Genomic DNA, 10,347 nt, shown 5'->3' on the forward strand with positions numbered 1-10,347 from the left:
GGGGGGACTTCCCACTACTCCTGCTGTGACTCCAGGGAATCTGTGGGCAAGCTCTCAGCAAGCTCAGCTTAACCCTCCAGTCTGTGGCTGCAGTTTACAAAGAAACCAGCTGTGGGTTTTCCAGAGTCTCTGTGCTGTGTGGCAGGGCTGGTGGACCTACTGGGGTAGCTCTTCAGAGCGGGTCAGATTGTTCATCTTCTTCATGTAAAGAGAGCTGTGCCTTGCAAACAAAGGGTGACCAGCGGGGACCTGGGGACCTGGGCTCGATGCGCTAGAACAAGGCCTTTTGGATCCACCCGCGCCCCCCCTATCCACCATCGCAGGGAGTTCTTCCTCTTCCCTGCAAGCGGTAGGGGGATGGGGCACAGCTCGGCTGAGGTTGTGGAGCAGCCTAGCAGCAGCATCCTGCCCAGCGCTTGTCCTCGAGGCATGTCCCCAAGCCCAGTAGGCCCACTCGCCCCGCCGCCCCGCCCCCCCATTGCTGTCCCTGGCACCACTAACGTGCCCATGCTCCCACCGCAGCGGGTGATCAGCTTCAAGCTCCCTGAATCGATTACAAATTGCCTGAAATAAGTGCAAAAGTTTCCATCCATAATGACGTGAGAATCTAATTAGAGTGTCAGTATTTGTTTCCAGTAGTCCTGGCATCAAACTATTTTAATTTCTTTGAGAAGTAGTTCCTTGGTGTGTCCCAGAATAATTTTGCAAGTGGACAAGGCTACCTGGAGGAAACTGGACTTCAGAGCCAGAGGTGGGTCCAGGGAGCAAGCCTCAGAGTACTTTGGCAGCTGCTTTATTCCAAGTAGTAAGATCTATTTTGGTCCATTTTGAGGGTACAGAATAAAGTCCATTACCTTTCAGCAAACAGTTTAGTACTAACATGATTCTTAGAAACTTGAAATCTTTGTAAGATACCCACAAATAGGCTTCAGGCATTAAATATAACATCGCATTAGCAACAAAAACGAAAAACTAAACAACAGCAACAAAAAGGCAACACCGAAATGCCGAGGGTACCAGGAACAGGGACTCAGCGCAGGCCAGTCTTCCGTGGACTGTGGCACATGCGGAGCCGGACCAGCCGTGTCCCTCCTGAAGGTCAAGGCCATCCCTCCCGCCATGCGGCTCCGGGTCGGATTCTCACACCCACGCCTAAGTCAGGGAGTACACGCTGTAGGCCGTGGCTGGCCCTGCGAGGAGCCCGGACACCTGGGGAAGGGCTCCTGCCGGGCCACCGAATGCGCTGGAGCCGTGCAGCGGGGCGCCCAGAGGGAAGGGCAGGGCGAACGAGGGCAGCAACGGCTTGGCCGCCAGCTTCAGCTTCTCCAGCTCGGCCTCCTGCAGCCGCTTGGCCTTAGCCCTACGGTTCTGAAACCAGATCTTCACCTGCGTGTCGGTGAGGCTCAGGCTGCTGGAGAACTCGGCGCGCTCAGCGATGGACAAGTACTGTTTCTGGTGGAACTTGCACTCCAGCGCCAGCAGCTGCGAGGTAGTGAAGGGCGTCCGCGGCTTGCGGTTGTTCTTGTGTTTTCGGAGGATGCAGGGTGCCGGGCTGGGGGCTCCTGAAAGGAAAGAGAAGTATAAAAAGGGCCCACAAACGCTGGCGCTAGGTCATTGTCCTGACACTGCCAGACCCCTGCAAAGGCCGGTTGTTGGCGCAAGTTCCCATTCATGACTGGGCCCTTGGAGACCCCAAAGGCAGCTGGGGCAAGCGCAGGAAGGGCGGGGAAGCGGTGGGGCAAAGGTGGCTCCCTGTGGATTCGGGCTTTGCTCTTCAACCCACAGCCCCTCACCCCAGGGAAGATTAGGACTCTATCCACTTGGAAAAAGCGGGAGGCTCGGACTGGAGACCGTGGCCGGAAATGAGTGGGGTGAGCGTAGAGTCCAGGACTCCAAGCCAACTTTAGCTATCTCAGGAAGGCATGGGGCCGACAGGGAGTGCTTCAGTCGGAGAGTCCTGGAGAGGAAAAGCCTTGGGTTGTGGACAGGACCGAAGCCTGCCCGGAGTGGGATGCAGGAGTAGCTGCTGGGCCTGGACGCGCTGCAGGGCTCCGGTGGGCAATTGTCTTTCTTTGCGCTTAGGCTGGGCGCGTTTGTGGCTATTACTTTGTAAGTTATGAGCGACAGCGCCCTTTCCGCCCTGGTTTTCATCCAGGCTGGTCGGGCGCTACTCAGGACCGGGGACCGCGAGGCTGGGCACTTACGTAGGGGGCACGCAAGGGCAGCAGGCGGGACCCAGGCCCGGGTCTCTAGGGCGCCTAGCGGCTTCTCCTCCCCTGGCTCTGTGGGCTTGGAGTCTGGCCCGCGCTCTGCCTCCAGCAGTGACTCGACGCTGAAAGGCAGGGGACCTGAGCCCGCGCCGCCCCCACCGCGTGCCCTGAGCGCAGCGGTGTTCATCCCGAGCGACGTGGGTGCCATGCGTGGGACGGTGGGTGCGGGGACTGTCGCACAATGCGCGCGGGACGCAGAAGCAGCTTGCCGCACCGCTGCCCGGGGCTCCGCGGCGCCCCCGCCCTCTGTACCCTATAAAAAGGTGGTGCCGCTTTCATGAGCCGCTGTCCAATCGTCGCGGCGGCTGATATGCGGGCCTCGGCGCGGGTTGGCTTTGCTAAAGAGGAGGCGGGAAAAACAGGGAGGGGCAGGGCCGCTGCTTGGGACCTCTGAGCCCCGGCCCAGAACCGCTTGGCTACACTGGTGCGGAACTCGCTGCGCTGGATGAACTCTGTCCGAGATTTGCCCGCGCTTCTCCTGCCCAGAAGGCTGCGGGGACGCTCCCGCAACGCTTTGAGCTGTACCCAGTCCCCCTGAGCTGAGGAACCAACAACGGGCGCGGCGGCATGGTGGAGCTGCGGCCTGGGCATGGGCCGGTGTCCTTGCGCGGATTCCGGGCGATATAGACTGCGCCTCTGGCAGTCCTTGAGTGGCTCCAGGGATGCTCTTCCCAAACGTCCCAGCCCTCGGGAGCAGAACTTTCGTCGTGTGCCTGCTTCGACCATGGCTCTCTGTGTGCATCCTGGGGGTCGCATGGGAGGAACACTGCTCTCGGACTGGTGACTCTCTGCTTCTGTTTCTTTGGAGCCGAGCCATGGAGTCCAGGCTCTGAGCGGCTCCTCCGGCTCCTGGATCCGCCAAGCATACTCTCGGGGAGTTGCTGCCCCTAGGCTTGCCTGTGCGTCCTAGGGACGGCGTGGCGCATTGCAGGGCTATGGGGCACAGACCCACCAGGACGTGAAAGGGTAGACCTTGCATGGCCTCAGATGCCAGCTTGCAAGGCTTGGCGCCCGGGGCTGCTAGGAGCCAGAGTTCACCGCTGGGTGCTGGGTTTTCGGCTCGCTGTCCGCCTGTCCCGCTCTACATTGCAGATAGTTTTGGCTGACCTGCGATAAGGCCCCAGAGAGGGTGTCTGGTGGGTGGGAACAGCCAGGGTCACTCCTTGAGGCTTCGGAGGAGGAGGAACCTAGTGGGGACTGCATCCCAGCTCTGCAAGAAAGGAGGCTTGGCCTGATACAGACTGCACCTGTGGATTCCTTTTCCAAAACTAGACTGAGCTTCCGGTTTAAAGAGCTCCTGTGCTACTTGGAAGCCGGGCTGTTTTAGAATATTTCATAAGTTGGTTTGGGATGCTGACCTATGTCTGATTACTATCCTAGAATGTAGAAACAACTAAATTAATCTATTTATTTATGAAAAACCAAAGTTGCCTTAAGACCATTCTGGGGCAGTTTAATTGTCCAGCTCACCCAGAGAAAGAAGTTAGGTTTTTCTTCATGTAGGTGTAGAAAGTACCAGAAACCCCCCAGAGGGCTCCCAGCTGCCTATGTTGCCTGGCAGAGGACAGAGCAGCCCTTCCTGCTCCAGACTCTCCACTGTGATGGAGATGGTCTGAATTGACTGGCGATGACTGCATCATTGAAGCACTTTCTCTGAAGGTCTCTCTCTGGTTTTTTACTAGGCAGCTCACAGGAGTGTTCAACCCCGAATTCTAATAAGGATGAGTGCCAGCTGGTCTGGGCCTGCCCCTGCCAGGGGATGCCACAAAGGTGGCCTCTTGGTGGAGAAAGCAGGAGCTTGGCTGGTGTGGCCGCCTGGGGTCCACGCTGGGCACAAGTGGGCTCAACAGGATTCTTTCCTGCCAACTTGTGGAATGGTGCTTCTTGGGTTCCTCACCTTGCCCCCACCTCCCAGTGGGTGTCCATGCTGGCATCTCTTCTGGTAGCCCTGCCCTGTGCAGCAAGACTGGCTCCTGCCTGGCTCTGTGGGCTCCAGGTAGGACACAGAGGAGGGAGGGGACAGTGCATGAAGGCCTAGGTCCCAACATAGTACACACAGCCCCCTTCAGCCTGGCTGGCAGAGGGCCTGGGTGGGGGGCAGTACTGGAATGAAATGGGACCCCTTTTTCAACATGGCAGCTTTGGATATAGAAATCCAAGTCCCCTGTATGAAGGATCCTGGACACTGCTCTGGCCACTGGAAGGGACAATAATGCCCATGGACACCGGGCATCCCTGAAGTTCACCAGCAGGGCTGTGTGTGGACAGATAGGAAATAGCACAGCCCTTGCAGCAAAGGGACCCCTTCCAGGTGTGCTCTAGAATGGAGGCAGACCCTGAGGCTGCCCTCATCCTCTCTGGCTGATGCCTTCCCAGTCTGATGGCACCATTTCCTCCCTGTGTTTGGGAGTGCTGATTGCTTAGAGAAAGGTGAATGCAGACCGGAGTCAGAAGGGTTTTCTGGAATAGGGATAGAATTTATGAGGCTGGATTTCATTGTAGGGTTTACTGTCACATTTGGAACTTGGCAGGACTAAAGAGACTGTTTCTTCTCTCAGCTTCGACTGAGACTGCACAGTTTAGGCCTTGCTAAGTTGAGCCAGAAGATCCCATGTGGTGGAGGCCACCCCCACTGTTACAGAAGGTGACATGGCCCCTCTCGGATAACTGGGTTGGGTTCAGCCAGCCTGCAGACTCTTCCTGCTGTCTGGCTGCCAGTGTGTGGACCTTGTACAGGCAGCTACCTCCCGTGTCTCATACCAGAGCAGAGTCATCCACTCCAGCGTTTTCCAAAGTCTCCCTTCCCAGACACTGGTCTTCAGGGAACCACAGGGAAAAGCCAAGTTGGAAAACCTCACATCTCTGCCTTATCCTTGTCCTGGTCAGTCATGTATGTGTCAGTTGTGGCCCTAGATGTGGCCCTGTCCTGGGAGGGCAGCTCTCCTCCCCAATAACATTTCTATTGGAACTTTGGCTTTTTCCTTCACAACTTGTTGGAAAATTGTTCCAAATACAAAGTGGTATTTTACTCCGGATTCCAGCCAGAAGAAGACCAGTTTGGGTGAGCTCTGGCAGCTAACAAAGGTGACGCAGAGCAAGTGGGAAAATCAGGCACAGGGGTAAGGTCATGAGGCAGGCTTGGGAGGGCTGTGCAGAGCTAGGAGCCTGGTTCTGCACCTCCTAATGATCCACCTTCCTCTCCTGCTCACCATGTCTTGTCCTTCAACACACCCTCCTGGTTACTTTTCACACTCAGGTTAATAACTTTGGCAAACTGCTTGAAGGAGGAGAGTAAAGGGGAAAACCATCCTTATTGATTGCCCCTTTCCCAGAATAACAGGAACACATTCCTTTGTGCAGTATAGATGGCCCTCAGCCCCTCACGATGCCCCCGTCTAATCTCCAGGACCTGGGAATGTGTTCTGTGGCAGAAGAGCTGAGATGCCAATCAGCTGACCTTGAGATGAGGCATGCTGTGGTTTGGGGATGGTTTGGGTGTCCCCAATGGTCCACTGTGGTTGGTAAGGTGGTGCTGTTGGGAGGTGGAGCCTGACAGGAGGTTCTTGGGTTGGTGTGCTCTTAGAAGGCAATTCTCTGTTGAGAGAATTATATATGACCACACAGTGAGGTGACTTAGCTTACTAAGTCACCTAATGCATATTATAAAAAGGGCAGGCCTGACCTCATCTCCCTGCTCCTAGTTTGAGGTGTCATCACTTGCTTCCAAGGCTTTGGTCATTGCCACCCTCCATGATATGGCACAGCCCAGGGTGGCCCTCACCAATCTGAACTACCCCATTTGGACTTTGAACCTCCCAAACCTTGCTGGCATGCTGCAGATGGCACCCCTGTGCTGTTTCAACTGTCTGCAGTCACTTGCTGCAGGTGCAGTGGGAAGCCAGTTTCCTAGGAGAGGACACATGCTCAGAGAGCTGGGGTTACTGCAGGTCTCACAGGATGGGCCTGTCTGATTCTAAAGTCCTTCCTCTTTTCTTTCTACTTGGCCTGAGGGCTGGGAGGTGGGCCTGGGGCTATTGCCGGGCACAGCCCTGCTCTCAAGTTCTCCCTGAGCTTATGGGGTCCCAGGCAGAAGGAGGCAGGGCCACGTAGCACATGGGACCTTTGCTTAGGGAACAGCTCTCCCAGCCTCTGTCTGCCCATCATCATCTCCACTGACCATCAGGCAGGATGCAGTGCTCGTCTCTGCTCTGCTAAACCCAGCCCAGAGTACTGACTGGCCAGCACAGTGATCAGAGGCAGTGGTGGTTGGTTAGGACCGGACATCTGGGCTTTTGCTTGATGGGCTTGGTAGTGTCCACTCTAAGGCTGGCATAAATGTCCCAAGCCCAAGACTCAAGACACAGGGGTTGGTGGGGAATTGATCCCCTGAGAAAGGACAAGGCTGCCTTTCAGAAACGGAAGGTAGGCTTCTTGGAAGGGGGGTGGACTGAGAAGTAAGAGCCATGCCAGTACTAAGGACAAGTTCTGCACCCCAAACTGCCCTGTACAGCAGCCACTGCAGACCAACCAGCACAGCACAGCCTACTGCCCCCCACCCCCAGAAACCTAGAGACCAACTCACTCTCTGGAGGGTAAGGGTCTGGGTTTTCCTCCATTTTCTGGCATCCTGAGCCCCACCTGCCCTGGGTTGAAAGAGGGCTGTGTGCAACCCCACTTCTCATCCAGCCACTCCTTTATCTCTGGGGCCATCTGGCTCTGCCTGCCTTGGAGCTGGAAGTTAGCTGCCACCTGCTTGAGCTCAGTCCCCAAAACTAAGAAGTACCCAGTGGGCAGGATTTCCTGTTAGGCAGGAGAGGGCCCAGGCTGGGCATGCTGGACAGCAGAAGTAAGCTAAGTCACCTCACCTCACTGTGTGGTCACAGAGGAGGCCTGGGAGCCTGGAGCCACTAGGAGAAGCAGTGAAGTCTGCAGATCTTTATGGGACATTGCTTGGGGATTACTGGGTCGTACTTGTTTGTTTTGAGGATTAACAACTTTTCTTTGGAGATGCTTGGGGAGAAAAATGCAGAGGTGGATGGAGACAACACCCGGGAGGGACTGAGGGATGATAAGAATGAGTGGAGGGGGTGCTGGGGATGTGGCTCAAGCAGTAAACGCCTGGCATGCGTGGGGCGCTGGGTTCGATCCTCAGCACCACATAAAATAAAGATGTTGTGTCCACCAAAAACTGAAAAATAAATATTTAAAAAACTCTCTCTCTCTCTCTCTCTCTCTCTCTCCCTCCCTCCCTCTCTTCTCTCTTAAAAAAAAAAAAGAATGAGTGGAGGGCTGGGACTGGGGCTCAGGGATAGAGCACTTGCCTAGTACTGGGTTCAATCCTCAGCACTACATAAAAATAAATAAGGAGAAAAGAGGTATTGTGTTCACTTACAACTAAAAATTTTAAAAAATTAAAATTAAAAAAGAATGACTGGAAATGCAGGGAACCAAGCTGTCCATTCCAGGCCGGTCCTTCTGGGTCACTAAGGACCTGAGGGGAAGGAGTCAGTTCCACCTCCACGGGCTCAGGGTAACTGCCTAGACGACCAGACCGCAGAGGCCCTGCAGAGGGCCCACGGAGAGCTGGGCGCGCAGCCCGTGCAGCCCAGGGTCACCAGGTCCGCAGGGAATGGAGCCCGTGCTGGGAAGCAGCCGGCAAGGCAAACTTCACTTCTGCAGAAGGGTGTGCTGTGGAGGAGCCCAGCAAGTGCCATAGCGCGATTGGGCGGGCAGTCTGCCTGTCTTTACCGCTGTGGCAGCACTGCCCCTTGCTCTGATAGGAGGAGCTCGGGGTTACCATCTACGTGGTTGGCTAATTTTAAAATTGGGGTGGGAAAAGGGATGGGCTTTAGTTAAATCAGCTGCGATTGAATCTTACATCCCAATTAAGTCTAAATACTATATTGTGAAAATGGACCATAGACTTTCTCTTTCTCACATTTGTCCCCTGCGACCATACATGGTTCCTGCTGTCTCCGTGGCCTCCCTGTTTTCTGTCTCACAGATGCCCGTGGCAGTCTTGCTCTTCCTATCTTCTACTTAGCTTGGATTCCTTTCTTTTGTTTTATTTTGTATCTTCTTTTATTTCGTTTTTCTTTTTTTCTGGAGGTGGGTACCGGGGATTCAACTCAAGATACTCGACAACTGAACCACATCCCCAGCCCTATTTGTGTTTTATTTAGAAACAGAGTCTCACTGAGTCACTTACTGCTTGCAGTTGCTGGGTCTGGTTTTGAACTTGAGATCCACCTGTCTCAGCCTCCCAAGCCACTGGGATTACAGGCATGTGCCACTTGCCCAGCAGTTTTTTCTTTTTTTTCAGTTGTAGATGGACACAATATCTTCTTCTTCTCTTTTTATACCTTTATTTTTATTTATTTATTTTTATGTGGTGCCAGGTATCGAAACTAGTACCTCATGCATCGAGGCAAGCACTCTACCACTGAGCTACAACTCCAGCCCGCCCAGCTCCTTTTTATATTTTATTTTGAGAAAGGCCTTGTTAAGTTGCTTTAGGGCCTAGCTGAGTGGCTGAGGCTGGCTTTGAACTTGTGATCCTCCTGCCTCAGCTTCTGGAGCTGCTGGGATCACAGGTATGTGCCACTGTGCATGGCTTATTGTTTTGTTTTGTTTAAATATGGAAAATGAACCATTGAATTTTAAATCTTTATTTTTAAACTATATTGTGGTACTATGGATTTATCCTAGGTACTACTTTAGTGGTGTTAAGTTGGATTGGGAATGTCCCCGAAGGCTCCTGTGTTGAAGTCTTGGTCCCTAACACAGCAGTGTTAGAGGTGGAGCTTTGGGAAAGTGATTGGATTATGAGAACTCTGACTCCTCAGTGGATTAATCCACTGATGGATTCATAGCTGGCTGTACCCTTGAGAGGAGGTGGAAACTGAGGGAGATGAGACATAGTTGAAGGGAGTGGATCCTTGGAGGTGTGCCGTTGAGGACTATTTCTTGTGTCCACACCCCACTTCTAACCTCTATCATGCCCTCTCCTCCAAGATGCTCTGCCTCACTTCAGGCCCCAGAGCAATGAGCCAGCCGACCGTGGACTGAAACCTCTGAAACCATGAGCCAAATAAATCTTTCCTCCCTAAAATTGCTTTTCTCAGGCATTTTGTCACAGCAACAAAAAGTTGACTAATACAAGTGGCATTCAACACATTTTGATATGTTTAGGTTTTCTTTCAGTTCATAATTTCCCTCTTGATTTCTTCTTTGACTCCGCAGTTTCTTGGAAGTGTGCTACTTAGTTTCCATCCATTTGGGGATTTTCCAGGGATGTTTTAGTAGGGATTCTCAGTTTATTTCCACTGTGGCTGGAGGACACATTTTGTCCAGCATCAGTATTCTACATTTGTTAAAACTTGTTTTATGGTTCAGAACATGGCATGTCTTGGTGCACGCTCTGCATGCTTTTGGAAAGCAGTGGCCCTTCCATTCTGTGCAGGTGGTCAGGAAACATCTTTTGGGTGGAGGTGGTGAATCATGTCTCCATCTGCCATGTCCTTCATATTTCCTGCCTGTTTATCCCACCAGTAATTAAGAGAGGGTTTGACCATCATTGTGGATTTCTCCATTCCTCTTTGTGGTAATTATCAGTTATTTTGTGCATCTAGAAGCTGTCTTATTAGATCCATATCTGTTTAAGATACTTATGTTCTCTTGACCTACGGACTCGTTTATCAGCATGGAATGTTCTCTTTATTTTTTGAAATGTTTTTGGTCTAAAGTCAACTTTGTCTGATATTACCACTATTATTATTGCAGTGCTGAACGCATCAAGCTTTACTGCTGAGCTACATCCCCAGCCCTTGTTATTTTTATTTTGAGAAAGGGTCTTACTAAGTCGCTGAATTGGCCTCAGACTTGCAATCCTCCTGCATCAGCCTCTGAAGTAGCTGGGATTGCAGGTGTGCATCACTGTACCCAGCAACTTTGTTCAATGTTAATGTGTAGATTCCAGATTGTTTTCAACTGGTGTTAGCATGGCATAGCTTTTCCATCCCTTGATTTTTAACATACTTGCAACTTTATATTCAATGAGTGTTTCTTGTTATGCAGC

At 52.7% G+C, this 10,347-nt stretch overlaps 1 protein-coding gene across 1 annotated transcript; it reads right to left on the minus strand.

Moving 5' to 3' along the window:
* Window positions 1-592: 592 nt before the first annotated feature.
* LOC124095540 (homeobox protein MSX-3) lies at window positions 593-2,489 on the minus strand. Its single transcript, XM_046448716.2, has 2 exons — window positions 2,205-2,489; window positions 593-1,562 (listed from the first exon to the last, which is right to left on the minus strand). Exons 1-2 carry the CDS (start codon window positions 2,416-2,418, stop codon window positions 1,153-1,155), a joined length of 624 nt encoding a protein of 207 aa, XP_046304672.1. The 5' UTR covers window positions 2,419-2,489; the 3' UTR covers window positions 593-1,152.
* Between the last annotated feature and the right edge of the window lie 7,858 nt (window positions 2,490-10,347).

This window comes from Marmota monax, unplaced genomic scaffold (genome assembly GCF_021218885.2).
Source record: "Marmota monax isolate L192 unplaced genomic scaffold, Marmota_monax_Labrador192_F-V1.1 WCK01_AAM20220418_F8-fsc00076, whole genome shotgun sequence".
Lineage (NCBI taxonomy): Eukaryota > Metazoa > Chordata > Mammalia > Rodentia > Sciuridae > Marmota > Marmota monax.